This window comes from Thermochaetoides thermophila (genome assembly GCF_000221225.1).
Source record: "Thermochaetoides thermophila DSM 1495 unplaced genomic scaffold scf7180000011816, whole genome shotgun sequence".
NCBI classification, from domain to species: domain Eukaryota; kingdom Fungi; phylum Ascomycota; class Sordariomycetes; order Sordariales; family Chaetomiaceae; genus Thermochaetoides; species Thermochaetoides thermophila.
In genome coordinates this window covers 6,619,480-6,645,877 of record NW_006383032.1, presented here as the reverse complement: position 1 = coordinate 6,645,877, position 26,398 = coordinate 6,619,480, and the positions used below count along the sequence as shown (strand labels likewise).

Below are 26,398 nucleotides of genomic sequence, written 5' to 3'. Positions count from 1 at the left end.
TGCTCCGGATAAAACAGGCCACTCAGGAGCAACATCTCAACATTATGAGCCAGAAACGCATGAGACAGCCCGAGCAGAACTACGCCAGGTCCTGAAAGCCATTGAGCTTGATCCTTGCTCTACTCTGAACACTCTAGACACAAAGAAAATATACCCATCTACCTACCACAATGCTATAATCGACCCAACACCATGGGAATCTCGAGTTTGATCGGATCGTCGAGCGGGCGTCTGATGAAGCGCCCATCGCTGCGCAGTCTCTCCTCTTCCGTTGCCCCGCCTTCCCCGCCTGACCACCAACAACACGACGACGCCTGCTCTCATCCCCTAGGCCGTTCTGGTTCCCGTTCCCGTTCTCATTCCCACAGCAATCACCACATCACCGACGCCGACGACCTTCCTCCCCTCGACCCCGACCCACCGGACCTGCGCGAACTAAACAACTGTCTCGACGCCCTCGCCGCAATCTTCCCCGATGTTCAGGTCGAGGTCTTCCGCGAGATGCTCGCGTCCTTCGACGGCGAGTCGCGCCTGGCGCTGGCTGCCGACTCCCTACTGAAGAACCGCGCGCACTGGGTAAAGGGGCGCTGGAGGGTTCCTGATAAAGATACGAGGGAGAAGGATAAGGATAATAACGAAGAAAGAGGGGTGTTGGTGCCGAGGAAAGAGACGTTTCGCACGCCGGGGTACAAGAAGGCTGCTAGGGACCTGCTCTGCCGCGAGTTCAAGGGTTTGTCGAAGTCGACTATTGATGCTGTCCTAGCGGAGTATAATTACTCGTATATGGATGCGCGACCGACGCTGGCCCAGTTGGCGACGAAGTCCTGGCGCGCAACCATCTCGTCGCTGTTCACGCGGCGCAAGCCTGAGACCGGCATCAATCTGGCGAAACACCCGCTCGTGGTCTGGAAGTCTCCTGCCGTGCAAGGCGCGCCTGCGATTCCTGCACTTAAGTCGTCTGGCAACGCGGAGCTCGACCGCGAGCTGTACTACGCCTTGATTCATCCACACCTGGAGAAGATACGGTCGGAGACCGAAGCTGCTGATCGCGCGCTGGCAGCTGAACTTAACGCCGCTGAGGCAGCCGCCGCAGACAACCTCGTCGAGTGTGCATGCTGCTTCGCGGAGAGACCTTTCGAGGAGTTTACCGCCTGTACGGCGCAAGGACACACCCTCTGCTTCGAATGCGTCGGAGCGACCCTCAAGGAGGCTGTCTTCGGCCAGGGCTGGGCAGCCAACGTGCTGCCCGAGACAGGTTCGCTGAAATGCTTTGCTGAAGCAGACTGCATGGGGCGCATCACTGCTGAGCAAATGCATCGCGCAATGATGGGCCACGAGAACGGCGCTACCATTCTTCACCAGCTCGAGGTGAGGTTGGCTAAGCACAACCTCCTCGAGTCTAATCTCCCCCTAATCCATTGTCCCTTTTGCGAATACGTCGAGGTGGACGACGTCTACGTCCCGGGCGTGCACGATCGTCCGCGACAGCAACAGCAACAGCAACAGCAAAGGCCTCAACAGCAACAGTCTCTCCCTGTGCTACGGCAAACCCTCACCCACTCGACAACCCTACTCCGCCTTCTACCTGCTCTCCTCCTCCTCTTCCTCCTCCTGACCCTCTTTTCCTTCCCCCGAAGCCTCTTCCTCTCCCTCCTCCTCACCGTCGCCCATCCCGTCGTCTTTCGCATCGCTTATCTGGCTTTCTTTTCTACCAACACCCCGTTCTCCGCACAATTCCAATACCTATTCCTCCTCTGGCAACGCATCGAATCCGAACTCGCTGCCGCCCTGCAACGCGTCCGTCGCCGCCGCCGAGGTCTGCGCTTCCAGTGCCTCAATCCAGCCTGTCGGCGTGCGTCCTGTTTGGCGTGTCACAAGGTCTGGATCGATGTGCATATGTGTCATGAGAGCGCGATTACTGCGCTCAGAACGCAAATCGAGATGGCCATGAGCTTGGCTGTGAAACGCGTCTGCCCGAGGTGCAATACCGCGTTTGTAAAAGAACACGGGTGTAATAAGTTGACGTGTCCGTGTGGGTATGTCATGTGTTATGTCTGCCGGAAGGACATCTCCCCTTCTTCCTCTGCCGACGACAATAACGATGAGGGGGAGGGACGGGAAGTCGGCTACCGACATTTCTGTCCACATTTTAGACCGGAAGGGGATGGGAGGAAGTGTTCGCAGTGTGACAAGTGTAATTTGTGGGAGCAGGAGGATCAGGATAAGGTTTTGGGACGGGCGAGGGAGGAGGCGACGAGGAGGTGGGTTGAGCAGGCTAGAAGGGAAGGGGTTAGTGAGGAGGAGGTGGAGAGGTTGTTGAGGGAGAGTGGGATAGGCGAGGGGGGGTTAGGGGTGGGGGTTGCGGTGATGCAGAAGTCGACAACGACAGAGATTCAGCGCATGAGGGCGAGGAGGAAAGGGTTAACGTTAGGGGATGTGGCAGAGTGGATTGCTGAGTGGTGGGTTGATTATGAGTAAGGAGTTGGGTTTGTGGGATGGATGGTGAGTTGGTTGAGTGATCGATTGAGATACCCAGTGTTGTGTCTGTCCTTACTGCATGTTTTTCGTTTTCTTTTTTCTTTTTTTTTTGGACTTGGTTTTCTTGGGGGAAGGGTTTCTTTTCTTTTTCTCTTTTCTTTTTTTCTTTCCTTCTCTCATCAAGCATGGCGAGTTGGACGAGTGAACCATTGCATGATACCATAGTAAGACTAAGAAACATCAGGTCGCATAATAGGTGCATTTTAATACTCAACTCGATTTTTAATCCGCTTCCACTGCGTAAGTGACATGATGACCGACATATGTTTGATTACTTCACTCATCTCTCGACTTCAACCCTGGACCCTAAGCGCGACTGAGAGGCCCTGAAGTTGAGAACCTCAACGGCCGCCTTGGCGCCAAGAGAGCGTCCCGCTCTGTGAGTGGACCACCTGTGGAGAAGTGGGGCATCGCGCTCAACGCGTCGAGTTCAATCAATGGGGGGGAGCTCTAATTCCCTTTCCTATCATCACTTCATGACTGATGTCATCACCTCTACAACCGTCTTTTGCCAAATCGATGATCGATACTTCGATCTAAAAAATTTCCCAGAATCCGGCTATAACCAATCCCCATCCAGAGGGAGCAGAAGAAGAAACGAAAGACAGTATTTTAATGTGCTGCCGATTCGAACCGCTGGGGACGCTGCTGCTGTTTGTTCAACATTTGCGCGATCGGAGAGAGGGGAAGAAGAAAAAGAAGCGGAGTGCTGGTAGTGCTTGTTCGACGACTCCAGCGACGACGAATTATCCTTCTGGAAGAAGGAAGCTGCAATATAGGAAGTTTGTGAAGTTGAACCGACTGGAAAGGAGGTGATTTACCAGTCGAAGAGGGCGGCGACGACGCACTATTACCTGGGAACAACAGCAACGACTATAGACAAACAAAATCGATCACAGTAACTAACGATTTTGAGACTCGATCGGCTGGAGAGGGGCTTATTCGAATATCTTGAGCAACAACCTGACTCCAAGACGCCCAAAATGCTTCACGAAATCCTCCTCTCCCTCTCCGGCCACCCCTCCCCTCTTCTCTCCCCCTCGCCAACAGACACCCAAGCCCAACACCCCCAATCCCCCCTCTCATGTCTCACACCGCCCGAACGCTCCCTCCTCACATCCCTCGCCCGTCTCAGCACCCTGCATATTTCCCTGCAAACCTCCTCCGCCCAGCTTGCCTCCTCGCACCCCTCCCTCATCGCGCGGACTGTTGCGTCGGCAATCGATACAGTCCACTTGTCAGCGTTCAGACAGACTGTTTTGGAGGTGGAGAGGAAACTTTTGACGGGGGATGCGGGGTTGGTGGGGGGGTATGGGATTGTGCCGTTGACGGCGGTCGTAGGGGAATTTGAGGGTTGGGGGAGGAGGTTGGAGTGGTTAGGGGAGGTGGTGGGGTATTTGGAGAAGGGGGGCCCGAATGGGGGGTGGGCGATGGGTGTGGGAGTGATGAATTGGTTAAGGGGGCAGATGGTTACGGGATTTGGGGACGTGCAGGAGGCGGCGGGGAGGTTAGTTAGCGTGGCCGAGGAGGCGTGGTTGAAGTTGGTCGCGGCGTGGGTGCTTTATGGAAGAGTGCCGAGTGCCGGGGAGGGTGATTTTTTTGTCAGGAGGGGGGAAGAAGGAGATGAGGTGAGTCTTCAAGCCTGGGGATTTTATCGCTTACAGGACGAAGGGATGCTGACTTTGACAGTTCATGACCGATCCGACGCTGCTCCCCTCCTTCGTCACCCCCCATACGGCATCTTCCATCCTCTTCATCGGCCGCTCTTTGAACCAGCTCCGAGCCAAAGCCGTCGCCGACCACACCCTCCGCGGAACAGACCACTTATCCTCGCAACTCACCAAGCTCTCTTCCCTTCAACACCCCCTTGATAGCGCGACCTTCTCTGCGGCCATAGCTGACATCCGGCTGCACCTCTCCCGCCACACCCTCCAACGTCTCTTACCCCTCCCTCGCGTGCTCGACCTGCTCCAGTTGCTGCGGGACTTTTTCTTGCTAAGGAGAGGCGACTTCGCCATAGCGCTGACCCAAACTGCAGGTGAGAAAATGGCCAGCCGCTGGCGCCGGGCCGATAACCTCGCCATATACGAAAACCGAAGGGAATCTACCGGCTTAGGAGGAGTAACGCTCAAAGAAGGCGAGATCGCCGCCGTCCTCTCCAAGACCTGGGCTGCGATGGGCGCCATGCAAGGGTCCCAGGCCTATACCGACGAGGACGAGAGCGTCGAGCGAGCAAGGGGGTTGCTCAAGCTTAGCATCGTCAAGAACCGTCCGGGCACACCAGCTTCTTTTACGGGGGGTGATGGCGGAATATTAGCGGCCATTGCCTCGACGCCGTTCAAAAACTTGTTATTTTCCGTGCCCGTCGTCCTGACAATGGACGTCCCCTCCCCGCTTGATTTGTTCTTGACCCCGGCCGATCTGCAGGTGTATTCGGCGGTTAATGCTTATCTTCTGAGTCTGCGCAGGGCGCATATTAAGCTGACGGAATTGTGGAAGATTAGTGCGCTCCGGAGGCACCATCCTGCCCCGCCGGGGCCGTCGGACAGAAATAGGGGACGGACGAGGCTACTCAGGGGGAGATTTGACGGGCGTGAGAGGGTGCTACGTAATGTGTGGGCTACCGCGAGCGCGGCTATCTTCTTCCTCGGTGAGGTAGAAGCTTACCTCCAAACTGAAGTAGTCGACGTCCTAGAAGAGGGCTTCGTGCGCTGGGTCAGAGGCGAAGAGACTACCTCCAGGCCCGGCACTCGCGCAACCTCCCCCTCCCTCTCGCGACGTGGCGACCCCCCCGAAGACGGCCATGACCACGACCAAGACCCAACCAAATTCCGCGATCCCCAATCCCTCCAAACTTTCCACCACCTCTACCTCACACGCCTTACACACTCTCTTCTGTTAACCTCCCCCCTCTTCACAGATGCCCTTTATGAAACACTAGTCCACATCGACCGCCTCGTCGCGCTAATCACCCGTCTCCACGCCGTCTGGGCAGCAGCTGATCTCGAGGAGGATGCAGGCGTGGTTGATGCCTTCGTAGACCTAGTCAAGGAAGAGCGAGATGTGAGAGGAGAACTAGATGAGGTACAAAAGGAGGTGAGACGCGGTGTAGAGGGGGTTGTTGGCGTGCTGAGGGATATGGAGGGGCGATTTGGGGCAGAAGGGGATGAGGGGGAGAAGGAAGGAGGGGAGGATGTGGTTATGAGGGAGAGGGGGGAGTATGTACCGGGTCGGGTGGGGGGTGTGGAGAGGTTGGTTATGAAGTTGGATTTTGGGAGCTGGTTTCAGGGTGCGGGGACTGGGAATGGAATTGGAGGGAAAGGGGTGGGGGAGGATGAGGAGATGTTTTAGGGATAAGCAACAGGCTCGGATGGGTAATGTTTTTTTTTTTTGGTTTGTATGAATTGTTTGGTTGGTTTAGATGGTATGTTAATGAGGAATGGTAAGAGGTTAGGCACATGTGTTTGGAAGGGTTGTTCCTGAGAGCTCAAGATGTATGAAAGGGTTGAGTTAGACTAAAGCAGGGACACATGTCAGGAATGCACTTTATAAGAATGACACTCAGGGTTGGGAGGTGGATTTCATTGTCGCAGAAAAGCACCCATGAATTCTCTTCACTAAATGATAATGGCTGGGAAGTAAGAGAGAGGCTCTAAGTGCTTGGTAGACACAAAGAGAAAGTGACAACAAGCTCCAGTTGTAGTCTTCTCATTGAAGATAGGAATAAAAGCAGGCCTGAGTGCGAGTTGACCTCCATCAGGATCACAGGACATGGGTTGACCACTCAGACTGAGGACTGAAGTGAAGGCCAAAAATCGGGCTGCAGGCCACATTTTTTTTTTATTTCAATCACTGTACACGGTACGCTCCAGCCAACTCCCAACTCTTTCAACGCATCCCTAGCCTTTTGCTAATGGTGTTCTGGACTAAAAAAAAAAAAAATCAAAAATCATCGATTTCTGAGTTTGAAGTTGCTCAAGGTTAACTGAACGCCACCTGCTCCTTGGTCCCTGGTTTCTGTCTTTCAGTCACAGAATTACCTACTGGTCACTGGCCAACGAAGGATGATATACAAGGACTAAACAAAGGGTTGGCTGGTAAGAATTTGAATTGAGTTTTCTTGGATGCAAAGATTTCAGGGACAGGGTGATGGAAAATCTTGAGGCCCAAGTAAGAAAGGCTTGATGTGATCCTGAGCTGGCAAGCACAGTCACACCGCCCAAGATAACTTTCTCACGCATGCATGCAGAGCCGCCTGCCCACCTGCCCAGGATGGAAGCATCACGACTGTTGCCGGCGTCACCCTGGCACCTGGATCCTGGTGGTGGTGTGTACGTGAAAGGTGTGCAGTTATTACGGGGTTCACGTCGTGGAGGAGGGGTGTTGGTTCGGTTTCCGGATTCCCGTCTTGGCGCTGGTCTGTGCGTCTTGTGAAGCAGGGAAGGACTGGGGGAAGAAGTGAGAAGCAAACAAGAAAAACAAGGTGAAAAATTTGAATCGAAAAAGTGAGTAGATCAGATTTGAAGTAAAATTGTCGCGTGAAGTCATCTTTAACATCTCATTGCCTGGTGGCATCTTGTCTGGCTGAGCAGCACCGTGAGGCTGAGCAAACACACTGGGTGGGTCCCGGTGTGTGATTTTCGTTGGCTGCTGGCAGCCGGTGGAACAACAGGCAGCCAGGCCACAAGGAGAGCAGCCTGAAGACCCAGACCTCCACATCTGAGCGAATTCCTAATTCCCACAATTCCCACCCTCCCCCCGTCACCTTCTTTCTCCATCTTTTCCATCGCCCACACCCACACCCACCCGACCTCATCGCCCACACCTCCCTGCCTTGCTCGGTACACACCCGCCCGCAGCCGCAACCTGACCTCATACCCTGAGACTGATACCCACAGCGCGTCGCGTCCCGGTCAGGTCGCGGGGCAGGGCACGTACGATTGAGATTGAGAGCTGAGACGACAGAGATACGAGATACGAGACTCGAAGTCGAGACCGAGAGTTGTGGGAGGGACGCGGGTGAAGACGAAATCGACACCTAACACTCGTGGCATCGGCATCACGTATTGCACATCAGACACCATACGTCAGGCAGGCACTACATCTCAGCACATCTACGTATAACTCACGTAGACTCGCAAGCTGCAGCCATGTCGAACCAGTCCAACAATACATACCCTGGCCTAACCTTCAGCAACCACTACAACACCCTACGCCGGGGCCCCTTCCCCCCGCCGCACAACCCGGCCGGCGTGCCGAGCGTCACCAGCGTCACCAGCGTCACCACCAACAAGCCGTCGCCATCGCTGACACAGCACGCAACTCACGCTACGCACGCCACCCACGCGTCGCCCTATGCTCAATCGCAGCATCACCCCGCTGCCCAGCACCACCCCGCCCAACACCAGGCCTACCAGCCGCAGCAGCCGCAGCCGAGCCAGTACCCTCACCATCTCTTCGCCCCGTCGCCCCAGATCTCGAGCGTCGCCTCTGTTCAGAATGCCTCGAGACCTCCTCCCCCGCCCATGCCGTCCCTGACGGCCCCGGGCCCGACTCCTCGGCAGCGAGCGTCCGTTGCGACCCCCCGCCAGCAGATGCAGCAGCATCCACAGCACACCACTCATGCCCCGACGCACACCCAGCATCAGCCGCCCCCGCCGCCCGTCAACTACATGCCGCAGAACCTCAGCCCGTCGTTGACCGGGCCGTCGCCGCTCTCGCAGCAGAGCATGGCCCAGGCTGCTCAGCAGTCGCTCTCGCAGCAGAGCCTAGCCCAGCAGTCTCTGGCGGCAGCCACCCCGTCTATGAGTCAGCCGCTGAGTGCTCAGCAGCTCAGCCAGCCGTCGCTGACGCACCAGAGTCTGGCCCAGGGCCCGACACTCTCCCAACAGTTGCAGCAGCAGGCTATGCCGTCGCCGCTGACGCAGAGCTTGAACCAGACAAGCGTGGCCCAGCAGACGCTCGCTCAGTCGGTTCAGCCGGTTCAGCAGGTGCAGACTACCGCTACTGCCGCGGCTGCTGCTGCTGCTGCTGCGGCGGCGGCGGCGCAGCAAAATGATACGGCCACGAGCCAGATGCTCTCGCAGCATGCGACTGCTGCTCATCACCAACAACATCATCAGCAGCATCACCAGACGCATACTCATACCCACACGCAGACACACACCCAATCCTCGTTGCAGCCTGTGCAGCAGACCTTAGGGCAGGTCACGCAAGTGCAAAAGACGCAGTCGTTGCAGCAGGTCCAGCAGCAGCATCAACAACAACAGCAGCAGCAGCAGCAGCAGCAGCAGCAGCAGCAGCATCAGCATCAGCATCAGCATCAGCATCAACAACAACAACAACAACAACAACAACAACAGCAGCAGCAGCAGCAGCAGCAGCAGCAACAGCATCAGCATCAGCATCAGCATCAGCATCAACAACAACAGCAGGTACAAGTGCAGGTGCAGGTACAGGTGCAGCATTCACAGACACAGTCTACCCAAGTTCAGGCGTCATCTTCGCGGAACGAGCCCGTTGATCAAGGGCAAGACGGCCATCAAGACGATGACGTCGAGATGGTCAGCAGTCAGGCCGACTCCTCCGGCAACGAGATGGCGCTGGTGCCAGCCGGCGGTGGTAGCGGTAGCGGTAGCAGTGGTACTAGCAATGCTTTGACTCCTAAAGTGCCCGATCACCATGTCCCCTTCATCCCTCGCGCCCCCATGGGCCCGATGATGTCTGCGCCGCCGGAGGGCGGCAGTTTCCCGACGCTGGAAGCGATTCATAAGCATGTTTTGGACTACTGCACATCGGTAGGATATGCCGTCGTCATTGGGCGGTCGAAGAAGACGGTGCCAGGGCTGAAGAAAGTGCTGTTTGTGTGTGATCGGGCAGGGAAGCCCCCTAAAAGAGTTAGCCCAGAGCTAAGAAAGAGGAAGACCACGTCGCGGAAGTGTGATTGTCCGTTTGGGTTTTTTGCTATCGAGCAGAGGACCCAGTGGACGGTGCGGTACAGACCGAATCCGGCGCATCTGCAGCATAACCATGGACCTAGTGAGAGCCCGCTTCTTCATCCGGCCGCCCGGAAGCTTGACAGTAAGATGGTGGCTACTGTCAAGCAGTTGAAGGAGTCTGGTACGTGTAGTAAGAGTGTGTCGTTTCCTTTGTCAGACAATCCTTTCCTCCAGAGTTTGACTTGTGCTGACGGATTTAGGTATGGGCGTCTCCCAAACGCTCGACATCCTCCAACAGGAGAACCCGCACGTCCCCCTGCTCCCGCGCGATATTTACAACGCCCGCGCGGCGATCAACCGCAACCCGCAGAAGGTTGCTTCGGGATTGGCGGAGAACCGGGCGGCCATCTACAGCAAGCCGCAGCCGACGCCGGAGGAGAGGATCCGGGCTGACCTCCGGAGAGAGCTGGCCAAGGTGCGCGAGGAGTATGAGAAGCTGAAGGAGGAGAGCGCGAAAGAGATTGCGGATCTCAAGGCGAAGATTGAGGAGAAGAATAAAATGATTGAGAAGTTTGAGCAGTTTATTGATTTGTGTAATCAGAGGGTCATGGTGAGTTTGGGGAAGGAACGGGAGCAGAGGGGGTCGTAGCCGACACGAGGGGCTGGGATGGAAGGGAGGACGAGATGAAGGTGAGGTGAGATAGACGACGGATAACTTGGGGCCTGGGAGGGATGGATGGGCAGGGGGTTGTTTTTTTTTTTTTTTGTTTTTTTTTCAGGTTCAAGGTCGTTCAGTTTTATGGCTTGCTTGCTTGGTACTTGCTGTAGTTAGGACGAGGAATCATCGTGGTATTTGTCGATTCGATCATAACGTATTGTAGGGATGAAAATGAATGGCATGGATCTTCTTCGTTGTCTCTAATCTACTTGTCCAGAATTCTTTGGTTCTGAATTTCTTCAACAGACACCAGTGTCTAGTAGCAGAAGGTTGCCTATGTCATGTCCACTCTACCTGGGCGTGCACCCAGAGGGGTGTATGCTGATTGACACAAGCAGAGTTGCGGCGGCAAAAGTATATCTACCTATGGAATGGAAGTATAAGGTTGTGGGTACTGAAACATCTCCACACACCATAGTGATGCATCACATCATGTCACTGCTTTCTTGGTTTTGCCGGCTGCTTGTGTTCCATAATGTTACCAGCTGGTGCAGTGTTATGTGCACCCTTGGTTGAGGGCGGCATGTGATGCTTGCAAATGAGGAGTGTACACTTGGCTCCTGATTCATTCATTCGCAATGTCCTTGGTGTGCAGTGGTGGAGAAAAGTTTCCCACTCAATAACAAAATTATCATTTAGAGCTTCTCTAGATAAAGGAAGCTCCCATGTTGATTCGGGAAGATCTCGAAGATAATTGTGATTTAATCTTTAACAGCCTGTTTCCATTGCTGAAAGACGAGAGATTGTCATATCGCATTGTAAGTGACAAGGTTAGCGAGCACCCCCCCGTTTTGATAGAAACGAAACCATAGCCACCAAAAGAACTACTCCTTGTATGCATGAATATATGTATTATTTTTCGACCACTATCTACCCTATCTATGTACTCGGGTCATGCCCATGTTGACGGTGGGTAATAGGCTGCTAAAGTACATTGCGAGGGGAAAAACCTTTTTTTTTTTTGGGAAAAACCCACACGTAGCTTGTACCTGTTGATCCAGCTGGTCCAAGCGGGGAGATGAAGGGTTGAGCTGGTCGAAGACCAATTGAGTAGCCTATACCCGGTGGCCCAAGCAGGAAGTCGGGGTTGAATATGTTCAAAGACCAAGTGGAGTGCGAGGTGGAGAGCCGGAAACTACTTGAGGCAGATTGGGTCGTATAATTGCTCAAGCATAGAATGATAAGCCTCTTCAAGAGTTGAAAGATTGGTCCCTATCTAGTGGTTAGAATGCTGCACTGTACTTTACCAAGAGGAATTTTAGGCAAGCAAAACAAACACTGATCACACTCATCTATAGCATCTATGTACCTGAGGTTCACATTGATCACGAGCCGGTTGGCGGGGCTCGATCCTATTGTCCGCTGTATCCTCTTTTTTTATGGGCATCTCGTGAGTCTGTACCCTTGACAAAAAAGTGCTTTTGAACCAGTGACCCGAGAAAATCCTTGAAGCCATGATAATCAGTAATGTGACCAAAAAAGGATCTCCGATACGTCGTGCTATAGCTAAAATTATGCAATTGATATTTAACATAGCTGATCCCCCCAAAAACAGCGGCGGTGTGATGATCCAGACAGGTCTACTGAGATGGGTTTGAGAGATGCCAGGCTTCTGGACCGGAGAGGCAAGATTTCTCATACAGTTAGAATGATCCTGTGATCACTAGTTGAGCAGACAATTGTTTGCATTGCTAACTGGGGATATTCTTCGGCCAGATGGCCCTGCCTGGAATCTATATACATGTCCTACACCCTTGTGGCTTCTTACATGCTCAATGGCACAGACCGTTGAGGGTCAGCATCCTTGGGTGTTGAGGTTCAATGCCTCTTGGTATTGAGGGACTGCTTCCCGATGTGTAGGGTCGTTTGAGAGCATATATCTGGGTTTTGATGGGTCACAACTCCCTTTTATTCTGATCAGTTGGCTGCATGAGACCCACTCTTTCCAGATAGAGCCCTTGTTGGTCACGACAGGAGAGAAAATAGTAATGGATGTCATGAGTTCGAAAACTAGATAGAATCATATAACATCAGCAACCTCTGGATTGTGCCGTCTTAAAATTCACATTTGATATATCAAGGTGCTAAAGACTTTGAGACAAAAACCTCCAGTTTCAAGTATCGTTCGGTTATCCTGACCTATTGTCACGATGCAATGTTAACGCCGTGATGGACACGGCAGGCATCAAGGGACGACGAGTTCCCCGTCGAACAAACTGCAGCTGTGGTTTCTGGTAGACAAAGCTGTAGTGGATAAGTACTAATAGGGTATGGAAAGTGGATGAAGAGTGTCAATGAAATATAAGAGATGAAGGCATGAGGTTATAAGGAAACTATGAATTAGATACCTGATAGGGATGACTAACATCTTAGCTGTTGAAGAATCGACCTACTTACTGCAGGAATATCGCAATTTCTAGCCTTCACAATCAAATTCAATTGTCCTTTTTTGAAGTGTTGGTATACCCTTGTTCCATAGGTCTGCATGATGAGCTTCTGGCATTTCCCTAAGCATCAAGCTTTCCACGTGACAGTAGATTAAGCCCCCTGCGTGAGAGCTATGGTGCATATGGTCACTCAGGCAGACGTAGGTTACTGATAACTGGATACTGAGAACCAGTCTAAGATTGCCTTAGTAGGCCAGGAGCGAGCCATTGATCCTGCGATCACAGAAAGGCTAAGACTTGTGGAGTGGAGAGTATATTTAGTACGATGTGGCTGAAACGTATTCGGCTAGAGTGATCCTTCGTGGCCAAAAAGAATGAGATACCTATTTCCAGAGCCTTGTCAAATCCTTTTGAAGTTAGTTCTAACACTCAAGTCCTCAATTCTTTCTTTCAGTCCTACTTTGCATTGTCATTTCCTGTGCACTTTTGAACGGCAAAGACCCATCACTAGGCCTCTATAATTGGCTGCTGGGACCGCTCCTAAGTGTCCAATGATGAGGCCAGCTTGGGCGAATGCCGAGCTATGAGACCCAATACCTAGGCAGCAGTTCAGTTTTACTGTTGCATAAATCTTAGTTGTAGAATTGGAACTTTGATTCCCACCTTAACTATTAACTGTTAGCCGCAAGTGACCAAGGCGTGGTCACCGCTGACCTACCTCGGTCAGCCCCGGCTCCACTGCAGTCAGGCGCACACTTGACCTTATGTAAGAGCCGTGCTCATCCACACTCACGCGTATTGTAGTTTAGAAGGTAGAGCGTTGTTATTCTGCGGCACCCATTGTGCTTGACAGATTCCCTCAGGGCCGCGTGTCCTGCAGGGCAACGCCCAAGTAAATGCTTCCATCCACATTACCATTTTCTATACATCTAACATTAACTATCATAAGGTTAAAGTGACAGCAGGGCATCTCCTTGTGTTTGTGCACTCACTGTGTGGGGTTGTGCAGAAGATATCCCTTGCAACCCAAAGGCTCAGATTGATCTCTGCGCAACTCTGATTCTAGCGGGATTTGGGTTCGGTCTGATTCTCTAATGGGCCTTCGTTATGACCAAATTCACATTCAACTTCGTTGGCACCTGAGAGCCCAGGGCGAGTCAGCCTTATTGCCACAATCATAGTAAAACAAGAAAAGCGAGGTAGAAGCCGACACTCGAGGATGACAACTGGGAGCAAGGAAGCCATAGTATGTTGATCTCGTTTCGTTATGTATAGTGATGCTAACATTTGAGTTTGGAGTGTTAGTTTTGCTATTTTCCCTGTCCCGGGCCATATGCCCTATGAACTTAAGATTTCACTAGCAAAACACACAAAGTTAGCAAAAGCAAGGTCTTCGCATAAAAATCCAAAAGTACTTCTCTTCAATCTAACTGCTTATTTTTGCTCCCAATTCAACAGAGTAAAGGAACTGCCTGCCTTGTATGTGAGAGGTTGCTTAAAGACCTATACCCAGAAAGATGATTGATCTTCCCTGGCTGTCAACTAGCTCTTTCTTTTGTTATGTTATGTTTGGTTATGAACAAGACAGGTAGTAAAAATGAAGGCCTAACATGTATAAGTCAGGAAGACATAAAGAAAACTGGCCCACTAGGAAACAGGCACTCGGGCTGCGTTGATAATCACCAAGCCAAGAGTGATAATCGACTACACAACCGTGAGCATCAGCTAAGGAACAGCGATACTCACCACGAGGATATACCAAAATCGTGTAGGTAAGGATGTAGCTAGTCATCCCACTCGAAAATGTCAAGGAGGACTCCTCAGTCAGCAAACAATTGCTTACCTGAACTGACGACCGCAGTGTTGAACATTCCATGAGAAATTTTTTCTCTCAGATTCCATAGCCTGGTAACTACCTCTGAGCCCTCGCAGGCAACCATGGCACTGTCATAACTAGCATTTTATTTTATCGAGACATCAGCTGAATTAACTGAAAACTTGCTACCAAATTGCACTTCACTCAGAGCTAGCCGCGATCGGGAAGATGGCGCAATATCTTGTAAACTGCTAAAGTAAAAGTGAGACAGGATTTAACTTCGAACGATATAGGTTTGCAAACTTTTGTATTAGAATGTGTGCAACGTTTGAGACAGGGTTTTCGCTTGAGAAATCATGTACTCTCGGAACATCTAAACCTGAAAAGGAGCAAGAGTGTCTATATGCAGGAAGGGAAGGGCAGGGGAATGTTGCGCAAATGTGAGATATGCGGCAGTGTAAATCAGCTAACTTAGATATATTTGGAATATTACCAGTCTAAGTGTAGTCCGATGGCCTTATTGACCGGAGTTGTCCATCAAATGGCATTGTCTTAACAACCTCCGTCTAACCATTCTGCCGCGTAAAATAGCAGAGTTCGGCCATGAGATACCAACGTTCTGACAACCTCTGTATGACCATGCCTTACAGCCCAACTTAGCAGCGTGCCGCCATAAACAGGATATCGATAACGATGTACTGCCACAGCTCTTTAAGGATACTGTTAAACTTGCACGCGACCTAGATGTCCAGTATCTATGGATAGATGCTCTTCGCATCATTCAAGATGAGGACAACCTTGCCGACTGGAACCGTGAAGCTGCCCGAATGGCAGATGTCTATCAAAATCTTCTCTCACCATCTCTGCAACCTTAGCCAATTCTCCATTCAAGGGGACTCTTCTCTTGGCCTCTCCCATTCCGAATTGGCCCTGTGCTCGTCGATGCGATCGATCAGGTTTTCGTTATACCTAATGCTGATAATACTTGTGTCTAAAACCTCTTTCGGCGTTATTACGAGGATGGACTTTTTCGGGAACGGATGCTTCCCCGCCGGCTTTGTCCACTTCGGCCCGCAACATCTTTTCCGGGATTGTCAGAAGCAACGTCGTTACCAATGTGATCCCGACGGTATCTTTCCCAGGCGCCTTCCCTTTCTCGCTAGCTTATATACGCCTCTATTCAATCGAATTTCCTCATGTGCAACAGCTCGAAACCAACTAGGTCCGTTGTCGCCGGTCGTTTTCGACGCAACGTGGATGTGGCGGTCCATTGTAGAGCTGTATTCATCACTTAACCTTACCAAGAAATCTGATCAGTTAGTTACCTTTAGTGGGATCGATGAGGCGACTGTCCAACACGAGGGTACGGGGCTTTCCGCCGGTGGCGGGCCTTGCTATCTTCAACGCGGTCGTCGCCCCCTCTCTCCTCTATGGCATGGTCCAACTCGACACAGGCCCAACGAGGACCGGCGTCCGGGGCCGCCTAGTCCCATCAAAGCTCGTGCCGGTTTGGTCGTCCCTGACCAAAACAGCGAACGAAGCGCTTAGGACAATTTTCCCGGTGTGGCGGACGATTCCATTTTAGTGGCTGTGGTGGCTGGTGGGCCTGTACCCGGAGAGAGAGAGCTCGGCGGAGGAGCCGTGTCGGGGGGCTGCCAGCCGGCCGCCTGCTTCAGGTCCGACTTCGCCGATTCCCCTATCAAGGCTGGTCTCGCCTACATCAGACGGCAGCGGGCCTCGGGGCCCAGCCGCGATGGGAGTCGCGTCGCTTAGGGCCTAGGGCGTGGCTTGGTCTCCCTCCGAACCGGCCGGAGAGGCGCCGGATATCTCTCCCAGATATGAGGAGCTGGTAACGCATCAACAAGCCCTCGTCGGCCCGTTGGGACGGATACATAGAGAACCCGTTTCTAGAGAGCTTTTCCCGGCAATGCCTCGCACGATGGCTTGCAGAGGCCTCAGTCTACGGTGACTTCATGGAGCACCACGTGCAGTTAAACACCCTCCGGGGGCGTTCAAGGATTGCTCCTGTGGCCAACTGGTGTCTAAAGGCCACTTCTTCTCTTGTCGACTCACTACGTTTAACAATCCGCTAGCAGAGAGACTCAATCCTAGGTCCTTCCAGTTCTCCTTTTAACTGTTCCAGTCCAGATCCTCCCAGACCCGAGCTCCTGGGTCAAGCGTTCGACGCGGCTACAGGACAACACATTCCGACGTTACGGCCCCCTCGTTCCCCCTTTCGCGTGCGGGTCCAATGCCGCGAAGACAAGGAGCCCGACACCGACTCCTCCGAGTTGGTATCGGAGTTGGGGATCCAAATCCCACTTGCTCTACCGGGAATAGGTCTTTGTCCCTCGCGGGTATCCATTCCCCTCCGGCGGCTGCCTTTTTCCTACAGGTTTTTTTTTTTTCCCTCTCGGGGTTTTTCCCAGTGTGGCATGTATATAGTGTGTATAGTAGTGTAGCTATTGCTCGCCGTCGTCGTGAGCACGACCCAGCGCCCCCATGGGTGAAGCCGGTCGAAAATAAAATTCAATCTAATCCCGGATCCAGCCAATCAGAGGAAGCGCTGTAGGAATAAATCAACCAGGAGTGGTTAACCTGAGCACTTCGACTCGCAACATCACGGCCGCCGAGCACCCTCGCCGAGATGGGCCCCCGCGAGCGCGGGTTCTTGCCACTCTTAAGAAGGCCCGCGAGAAGGTCAAGGAGTTCAACGCCTTCGTCTCCGTTGCTGTAAAGCTGCTGCGCGCCATCGAGGACGTCTGAGAGAAGTCTTGACGGCACTCTGGAGAGGAAGGTTGGGAAGCCCATTATCGCTAGACATCATTCCTTCTTCATCCAGTCTACAATGGCTCAGGAGGAACCAAACATCCCCCGGAGACCATCAGAGCGCAATCGAATCCTCCAGGACCTGCTCGAAACCCTTTCCCGCCAACATCGACCCAAACCACACCAGGGCAGACGACGCACTTACGCCCAGGCAGCAATCAACGGGGGCCCACCCCCCAAACATTCAGGCTCCACGACTCAAGGCAACCACATCTCCACCCCGGCACGATACGAAGCGGTCTCGGAGGAACCCAGCCATCGCGCCTTCTTCCGTGTCGATAGGAACCACCCGGACCGCGCAATGCCACGCCAGCAGGCATCATTACCCTTTTAATTGAGAAGTTAGGCTTTCCCGGAAGAGAAATCGACAAGATCTGCCCAGTTAACTCCGGCGCCAAAGTGCACACTATTGGATTGACCCGGAGGTGCTCACTTCCGTTGGTGGCTTGTCGGCTTCCCTCCGGACCTCGTCTGGGAGCGGGAGAGAATCAGATGGAGCTGCAGGGGCGGCGGACCTTACCGTCGGCCATCCAGCCACAACCAGGCTTCTTGCTCCCCTTCCGGGCCGGTCACGCATTTACCCACTCACCCAGCCCCCCTGGGGCTCCGCGCCCGGTTAGGCCCACCCCTCTACCCAAACGCCGACGCCGTCCTTATCCCTGAGGCCTTGCCAGCTGTGGTTCCGTTTATCTCGGATCAGAGCACAAGAACAGTGCCGCGGGTGTGGAGCATGCTGAGCATACGGCTCAGCCTTAACCCCGCACTGTCATGTTGTCGGGTTGGTTAGGCATATATATCACATATAAACGGCCTTCTGGCTGCGTTATTCCCAAAAACCTTCTTGCACCCTAATGCGCATTCGAATTGAGATTTTGTCTTGTTAATGATAGATCTCTTTGCCAACATCCTTACTATACAGGGTGAGCTTCTACATGACTCTCTTTCCCTTGATCCTTTATTTTCAACGTGCCTGCTCCGCTATTGACAGTGCATCCGACTAGACCAGAGAGGACTTTTGAAGTTCTTTTTTTGTCAACTTAGGGAAAACAGTTACAATTCCACAAATCCTCGGCCTTTGACTAGCTGCCTGAACAGCTAGACTCGGGGGTTCAAGGCAAATTAACTCAACACTGACGCCCTTGCTGCCAACAACGCCAACCCTCTCACCATGAGCAACATTGGTTCCGCTGCCGTTCACAACTCTAATCCCCTTACTGTCAATAACGCTGATTCCCCTGCTTCCGATAACACTGATACTGAGAGTGTTATCAGCTCCGATCAATCGCAGGTGAGCAGCGATTGGGAAGAAGGTTTGTCCGAACCTTGGTCTCGCTTGATTGCGAGTCATCGTCTTGTGGCCGATCTTGAGCTGACATCTGTTCCCTAAGAACTAGAAGATACAGAGATCCTCGACTGGCTCTCTTCCTTGTCCAAAGAAGACTTTTCGAAAAAGCAAGCCGACTTTCTACGCCAAAGACAAGAAGGCACAGGACAGTGGTTTCTAGAGTCTCCTCAGTTTCAGGAATGGTATAGTCCTTGTTTCCTTCGAACCTGGCTCATTCTTATTTTCCCTCAAGCTAATCAGCCCACTAGGCTCTCAAGGAAGTCGGTCACTCTCTTCTGCCCCGGCATACCAGGTGCCGGGAAGACTATCCTTGCATCGATCGTCATTGATCATCTCCAAAGGAACTTGACGAACCGTGACGTTGGCATCGCATACCTATACTGTAACTTCCGGCGCGTAGGCGACCAAACCGTGGAGCAGCTCCTTGCCAACCTCGTAAAGCAACTAATCATGAACAAGTCTCCACCGCCACGCGCAGTTGTGAAAGTCTATTCTGAACGCAATAAGTACCAATCGGAGCCATCGTTGAACGATCTCGAAAAGATGTTCCGTACTGTCGCTGCACTGTACAAGGATGGGGTCTTCGTTATTGTCGATGCGCTGGACGAGTGTCAAATGAGCGACGATGTTCGTTCCAAGTTCATTGAGGCATTGCTGCGCCTTCAATCGAAGAGAAGCAATGTCAACATCCTGGCTACTTCCCGCCCTGTACCTGATATTGTGGAAGCCTTTGATGGGCACTCCACTCGACTTGAGATCGTAGCCCATAGAGACGACATCGAGCGATATGTGCGCAATCAGATGTCCAACTTGCGCACTGTATCAAAGTATCCGGACCTCCAACATGAAATCGTCAGTTGTATTGCCAATGTCGCAGATGGCATGTAAGTGATCAGTGTCCATAAACCATGTGTTACTGATTCAATAGAGCAAATGCTTACTTACAAAGTTAGGTTCCTGCTCGCTCACCTCTTCGTCGAATCCTTGAAGGATAAAGTTAGCGCAAAACTTATCCGTAAAACACTGAACGAGCTTCAAAACGACTCTAAGGAAAAGGAGCCAAGACTTGCCCTATTACGCCGGGCTTATGACAACGTAATGAAGCGAATCAATGGACAACCGGTCGGATACAAGGAGCTCGCCAAGCACGTGCTATCGTGGATCGTCTGCGCTAAACGTCCTCTCAAAACGACAGATGTTCAGTATGCATGGGCTGTCAAGGACAGTGAAGACGAGCTTGATGAAACCGCGATTCCTGATGCCGAAGACATGCTTTCGGCATGTTGTGGGCTCGTTGTCATCGACAAAGACAGCGAAATCATTCGGCTTGCCCACTACACAGCTCAGGAATATTTCCAGGATACATGGAGTCAGTGGTTTCCGACCGCCCATCTCGACATCGCAAAGACCTGCGTATCATTCCTTTCATTCAAAGACTTCTCAGACGGCCCTGTCAGGACGTATGAAGAGGCGTGTAAACGACTTGAGATACCTCTCTTCACCTATGCCGTTGACTGCTGGGGACACCATGCATCTGCATGTTGCTTCTGCACACCTCAGTTGATTGAGCTGTTAACAAAATCGGAATGGGTCAGCATGGTGGCACAACTTTGCGATCTCTTTTCCGAGATCAGAAAGAATCCAGGGCAATTATCAGAGGCTTTGCAGCCATCACAGAATGCATTTCACATAGTTGGTGCCTATGGGCTCAATGATCTAGCCAAGGCACTCCTTGTACATGCCCCCGATATTGATCCAGACCGGCAAGACAACTATGGCAAAACGCCGTTGAGTTGGGCGGCAGGGATGGGTTGCTCCGAGGTTGTTAAAACGCTGTTAACTGATGATCGAGTTGATCCAGACCGACCAAGCAATGGAGGCCATACGCCGCTGAGTTTTGCTGCATCGAACGGCCGTCTGGAGGTTGTTAAAACCTTGTTATCTGATAGCCGAGTTGATCCAGACCGACAAGACGACTCTGGCAGAACACCGTTGGCTTGGGCGGCAATGAGGGGCCATACCGAGGTTGTTAAAACTCTGTTATCTGATGGCCGAGTTGATCCAGACCGACAAGACAGCGGTGGCGCAACGCCGCTGAGTTGGGCTGCATGTAATGGCCATACCGAGGTTGTTAAGGCTCTGTTATGTGATGGCCGAGTTGATCCAGACCGACAAAACAAGCATGGCCAAACGCCGTTGACTGGGGCAGCATGGAATGGCCATGCGGAGGTTGTTAAAACTCTGTTATGTGATGGCCGGGTTAATCCAAACCAGCAAGACGAGCAAGGCAAAACGCCGCTTGGTCGTGCTGCATGGTACGGCCATACGGAGGTTATTAAAGCTCTGCTATCTGATGGCCGAATAGATCCAAACCGACAAGACACCAATGGCCAAACGCCGATATTCCTTGCTGCACATAATGGCTGTACGAAGGCTGTTGTAACTTTGTTATCTGATGGCCGAGCTGATCCAAACAAACAAGACAATTCGGGTCGAATGCCGCTGAGTTATGCTGTCATGGGCGGTCATCTGGAGGTTATTAGAACTCTGTTATCCGATAGCCGAGTTGATCCAGACCGACCAGACAACTATGGTCAAACCCCGCTGGGCTGGGCTGCATCGAACCGCCTTACCAAGGTTGTTAAAGCTCTGCTATCTGATGGCCGAGTTGATCCATACCGACGAGACGAGTCTGGTCGAACGCTGCTGAGCTACGCTGCAGAGTTTGGCTTTACTGAAGCTGTTAAAAGTCAGTTATCTGATGGTCAAGTTGATCCAAACCAACAAGACAAGACTGGTCTAACGCCGCTGAGTTACGCTGCACTATACGGCCATCTGGAGGTTGTTAGAACTCTGTTATCCGATAGCCGAGTTGATCCAGACCGACCAGACGACTATGGTCGAACCCCGCTGGGCTGGGCTGCATTGAATGGCCGTACCGAGGTTGTTAAAACTCTGCTATCTGATGGCCGAGTTGATCCAGGCCGACAAGACAAGCGTGGCAATGCGCCGCAGTATTACGCTTTATGTAAACATCATATGGAGATTTTCAAAATTCTGTCTTCCGATGGCCGAGTTGATCCAGAATGACAAGTTCGGCCGAAAGCCGCTGGGTTACGCTGCAACGAGGAGTCATCTGTTGGTTGTTAAAACTCTGTTATCTGATGGCCGAGTTGATCCAAATTGACAAAATAATTATGGCCAAACACCATTGAATTATGCTGCATGGAATGGAAATATCGTGGCTATTAAAACTTTGTTACCTCATGGTCGAATTGATCTGAACTTAGCAGATCAGGCTGGACGTACACCACTGGACCTCGTTCCCCCAAAAGGCCTGGGCATCACTCAAGAGTTTGTCGACTCTCTCTAAAAGGACTGACATCCTCATTGAATACCTTGCCAACTTATCTGCGATCTGTCTGTAGTTTGATATTTGGAACAGCATCGCGCTTTTGTGCGCAGAATAAACTCTCCTTCAAGCTGATTTGGCAGGTGCTGCTCGAAGCATATAGCGGCGGATTTGACTAGAAAAGCACACCCTCATCTCTTGTAAATGGGGGGCTGATCTTGTGTCATGTGACTGTCCCAGACTGGGCCAGAAGGTTCGAACGTTCCTGAACTGCGTGATGTCTGATGAGTCTGATTCCTATAGCCGTTGTTTCATGGGACCGTTGGAAAGGAACGAACTCGTTTTGGAGAGAAAAGGTCCATATTGGATATTACATACCACTGGATTAAATCCAGAACCTTTGTCACACACATCGAGGGTAATGCCGAGCGGTGGAATCGGAGTATCCGGTAAACTAACTTGGATCAAGATGTACAGGAGCAATGGAAAGAGAAAAAAAATTTAAATAGAAAAAAAGCTGTCACGACCAACAGAATGTATCAAGCGGAAAAGAAACAAGGAGTTCTGGCGAAAAGTTGTCAGAGCTAAGAACCACCAAAGAAAGATCGTCAAAGCTTAAGCGTCCGTAGCGAAAGATTGTCAAAGCTGAGAATCTCCGGCGAAAGACTGAAAGGTCCTTGGTAGAAGAAACGAGGAAGCGTTCTGAGTATGTAAGGTAGATAGATTCCTCGCAGCAGGAAGGGGTACGAAAAGAAAGCCCCAGTCAGCAATACAAACAGTTGCCTGAACCAACAGGTGGCCGCAGTAATTCTGAATCTATGTGAGAGCTCCTACCTACTCTGTTTCAGGGTGGTTTAAAAGGAAAACTACCCGTAATACATACACTGTTACGGCTCAGGTGCGGGCCAGTAGCTGCCCTACAGTAGTGGCGAGGATGAATGAGAAGGCTCCAAATCCGGTCAAATGGTATACCAATCATACGCAAGGAAGGATATGGTTACCAAGAGTCGCCGATAATCAACCTCAACCCTCGACGATCGACGATAACTCCGAACTTGGTTGACGATAATCTGGGCGTCAGGGCAGGCATACCAACGACTGTTGAGCATAAGTATCTATATAGAGTCACCCATCTCCAGGATCCATGACGAAGACTCCTCAATCAGCAATAGAAACAGTTGCCAACCAACAACTGGTGACCGCAGCAGATCACAGACGCCACTGTATGAGGACCCCAGTCCCTCAGGTTCTACAACCTAGCCACTTACCTTCCAACCCATCTAAGGAGGTTTGTGAACGATCATATACCCATATATGTGTGTTTTTTGATGCTCTTTCTTCTGCAGAGCTGACTGAACGACCTCTGGCCGTATAGAAAAAGGTGTTTCCATTCGCTATAGGGTATGCTTGCAAAGGCATCAACCTTGCCAAAATGGAAAGAGCGGACAGGTTTAGGATACGAACCAGAGTGACGGACCTCATCGTTAACCGCAGGTCCGACTGTAGTTAAGATCTGCGCCTATATACCCACATAACGTCAATCTTAAGATTTGGAGAAAATAAGCTTTGACATTGCTTAAACATGCTGCTATCCAAAGTTCAATTTTGTTTTCCCCACCCCCCCCTTCCCCCTTTTGCGTTGACTGGCATTGTTACGAGATATTAAGTACCTTCGTTCTATTTATCGTTGAAGCGATCGTCTTGTGTCGGCTTCTTTTTTTTTTTTTTCCATTTGCTGGGTTTCGTCCATTCCTTTGACTGTCATGGCTCTCATCCTATGTTGTGCGGTGTTGACTGCGTTGACTGTTACGGCAATTGCCAAACTCTAGATTCTCTCTTGGGTCTTTTTCATCATTTTCGATTACAACGCTCTGACTTGCGTTTTTCAGCGTCGCGATGTCTTGATCGGTGTAGCGACCAGAGATACAATTAACTTGCGGAGAAAAAGGAGCAAGCTAGCTATCAGGACTGCGACACGGTGCAAAAGGAAATACTTCTGATGAGGCTGCTTAATTGTTCCAAGGATCTCCCGACCAATGTTTAGCATGGCTGATATCATAAGGAGCAGCGGTGGCGTTTGGCTAAATGTGACGACTTCTTCCTGAGCGGTCTGTCCACGGTGGTTTATGGCCGGCCTGGTTTATATACGTGTTTACGTTAGCTTTCTTTGTTTTGCTTTTATGTTGTCCCAGACTTTCTCAGAGAAACATACGAGCTGGACTGGCGGACTCTTCGTCTCTGGCCCAATAGGTAGCTCATGATTTGTGAAGCAAAACCATTCGTAGCTAAACATAGTGGGTATGATGTCGACGTTATCAGTTTCCTCAAAACTCTCTCCCTAACGAATCTTAAGCAGGATTTTAAGAGCGGTATTGACAATACTACCATCTACAACGAAAGCTATAGAATCCAGAACTGCCCAAGGAAAAGCAACAGAAGTTACCTCACTTCCATCATGCCGATGAAACCTAGATCCTTCGGGATATTCAAGGTTTTTCACACGTAGCGCTGATCGGAACGCCCCATCCGAAGTGATTTCAACAGAAATCGTGGACGGTGAACACACTGCAGGGAGTGGGCTGAGAATAGCCCAGACAGTCGAATCTTTGGAGGGCAGGAAGACATGGCTTGAGAGCTAACTTCATCCCAAACTTACTGACGCCTAGAACGCGTAGTATGATCAGGTGGAAGTAGGCGACGGCTATGCGTAGTAATCCTGATGACAATGGCTCCCAGTAGAGTCAATGACCAAAGCTGAGAGCGGCCACGTGGACTCCGGTACTCGTAGCTAGGATGAGAATCATCGATTCGTAATGATAAGTAAATAATCATGGTGCAACCATTTTTATCCAGGAGGATCGCCATGCAGGCTGCGCGAGTGAGCATCTGTTGATCGCTGGAGTGGTAAATCCAAGACCGAATATGGCCTGGCAAATTCCATTTCTTAACGGGTTTCCTAACTATGCGCAGTGTTGTCAGCTAAGATAGGGTCTTGCCATTCATGTGTTGTCTAGGTAGAGGGTAAATTTGCTACTATGTTTCTTCTGACAGAAGTTTCCATACCTACAAAGCCAAAAAAAAATAAAATAAAAAAAAAACATTACAATCGCAATATTACGGAAAAAAAAAATGCACCCACAGGAGACTGCATTCGGTAGCTGTAGTTTTAGTGAAGGAGAGAAATACCTGGCATACACACCACTTGGCATAGAGGAAATGGTTTATAGACAGGGTAAGAATCGGGTCCGGGGCAGTGACTAATCAGAAGGATGGAAGGACTTTACCGTTGTCACTCAGCAACGGCGGTGACGAAAATGCCTGGCAAGAAATTCAACACCATGATAGGCACTCAACGACTTCGAATATGAATATGTATATAGAATCGCCCATCCCCCGGAGTCGTGAGGAGTTACTCCCAAGTCAAGAATAAAAGCAGTTGTCAACCAACAATTGGTGACCGCAGTAAATCACGTACACTACTGTGAGAGAACCCCCAGTCCCCGAGGTTCTACAACATTCGAGCTCGCCCATCTTAAGAGGTTGTGGAATCGTCACAGGTACACCTGGCGGAGTGCTGGGATGAGAAAGTTATAGGCTGCAGCAGCATCGTGAAGAGGACGCTTCAACCAAGCGCAGGCATGAAAGCATGGAATTTCTACTCTTTCAGAGTTTTATCCTGCAATTTGCATCTCCCGGTTCTTGACATGATCTTTCTTTTTTTTTTTTTCTAGTCTTGTTTTGTTTTGGAGGGGGGAGTCTCCTTTGACAGTTCTCGCAGTTGAGCTTTTCGGCTTTGAGCCCTTTGAAGCCAACCCTAACCCTGATTCAACAGGTATTCACCAAGGCCAAAGCACACCCGCAGCGTTCGACCAATCAAGTCGCTCCATCGTCGTCTCAACGCATGAGCGGACCCCTGCTTGCCAGCTGCGGCGACACCGACAGGGGTCGAACAGCTGGGAGCATGTGGATCCAGCCAAGGTCAAGCCAAGCCAAGGTTCCAAGGGGGCCCGCGTGGACCGCGGTCGCGTCAAACGGCGGGCAGCAGAAACACAGGCACAAGCCGAAGGGAAGGGGGGGGGGGGGGATCCGCTCAACCCCCATCGATACCGCTTGATTTGAGGACAGCCCACTTCGACTTTCACCACCGCAACGAGAAACCACCGATCGACGACGAACGAAACAAGGAGATACCCCATTTTCGATTCGACAGGGATTTTTTTTTTCGACGACGACGACGAGGAGAAACAGTGAGCGGAAGGAAGAGAGTGACTTGGGAGTTTTTCTAAAGTCGCTGTTGTGGATTGATCCGTTTCTTCTTCCTCGCTCCCTGTTGCGGAGGACGACTACGACGACGAGAGACGACGACGACCGACCGATTCAAGGGCAACTTAGACGACAACGACCAACCGACGCATCGCGACATGCCAACGGCCGAGCCGTGACCTTGTCGATCTCTATACTCTTCAACAACCCCG

At 51.4% G+C, this 26,398-nt stretch overlaps 6 protein-coding genes across 6 annotated transcripts; 5 read left to right on the top strand and 1 right to left on the bottom strand.

Moving 5' to 3' along the window:
• Positions 1-192: 192 nt before the first annotated feature.
• CTHT_0038980 (uncharacterized protein) lies at positions 193-2,478 on the top strand (the record flags this gene model as incomplete). The annotated part of the gene is made up of 1 exon (XM_006694246.1): positions 193-2,478. One exon carries the CDS (start codon positions 193-195, stop codon positions 2,476-2,478), a length of 2,286 nt encoding a protein of 761 aa, XP_006694309.1.
• Positions 2,479-3,521: 1,043 nt separating this feature from the next.
• On the top strand, positions 3,522-5,889 carry CTHT_0038970 (uncharacterized protein; the record flags this gene model as incomplete). Its single annotated transcript, XM_006694245.1, has 2 exons — positions 3,522-4,166; positions 4,228-5,889. 2 exons carry the CDS (start codon positions 3,522-3,524, stop codon positions 5,887-5,889), a joined length of 2,307 nt encoding a protein of 768 aa, XP_006694308.1.
• Positions 5,890-7,688: 1,799 nt separating this feature from the next.
• CTHT_0038960 (uncharacterized protein) lies at positions 7,689-10,125 on the top strand (the record flags this gene model as incomplete). The annotated part of the gene is made up of 2 exons (XM_006694244.1): positions 7,689-9,657; positions 9,737-10,125. The coding sequence occupies 2 exons, from the start codon at positions 7,689-7,691 to the stop codon at positions 10,123-10,125; spliced, it is 2,358 nt and encodes a 785-aa protein (XP_006694307.1).
• Positions 10,126-16,926: 6,801 nt separating this feature from the next.
• On the bottom strand, positions 16,927-17,208 carry CTHT_0038950 (uncharacterized protein; the record flags this gene model as incomplete). Its single annotated transcript, XM_006694243.1, has 1 exon — positions 16,927-17,208. The coding sequence occupies one exon, from the start codon at positions 17,206-17,208 to the stop codon at positions 16,927-16,929; it is 282 nt and encodes a 93-aa protein (XP_006694306.1).
• Positions 17,209-17,245: 37 nt separating this feature from the next.
• Positions 17,246-17,560, top strand: CTHT_0038940 (uncharacterized protein; the record flags this gene model as incomplete). Its single annotated transcript, XM_006694242.1, has 1 exon — positions 17,246-17,560. One exon carries the CDS (start codon positions 17,246-17,248, stop codon positions 17,558-17,560), a length of 315 nt encoding a protein of 104 aa, XP_006694305.1.
• Positions 17,561-18,394: 834 nt separating this feature from the next.
• CTHT_0038930 (uncharacterized protein) lies at positions 18,395-20,465 on the top strand (the record flags this gene model as incomplete). The annotated part of the gene is made up of 5 exons (XM_006694241.1): positions 18,395-18,536; positions 18,615-19,455; positions 19,525-19,940; positions 20,265-20,305; positions 20,433-20,465. 5 exons carry the CDS (start codon positions 18,395-18,397, stop codon positions 20,463-20,465), a joined length of 1,473 nt encoding a protein of 490 aa, XP_006694304.1.
• Between the last annotated feature and the right edge of the window lie 5,933 nt (positions 20,466-26,398).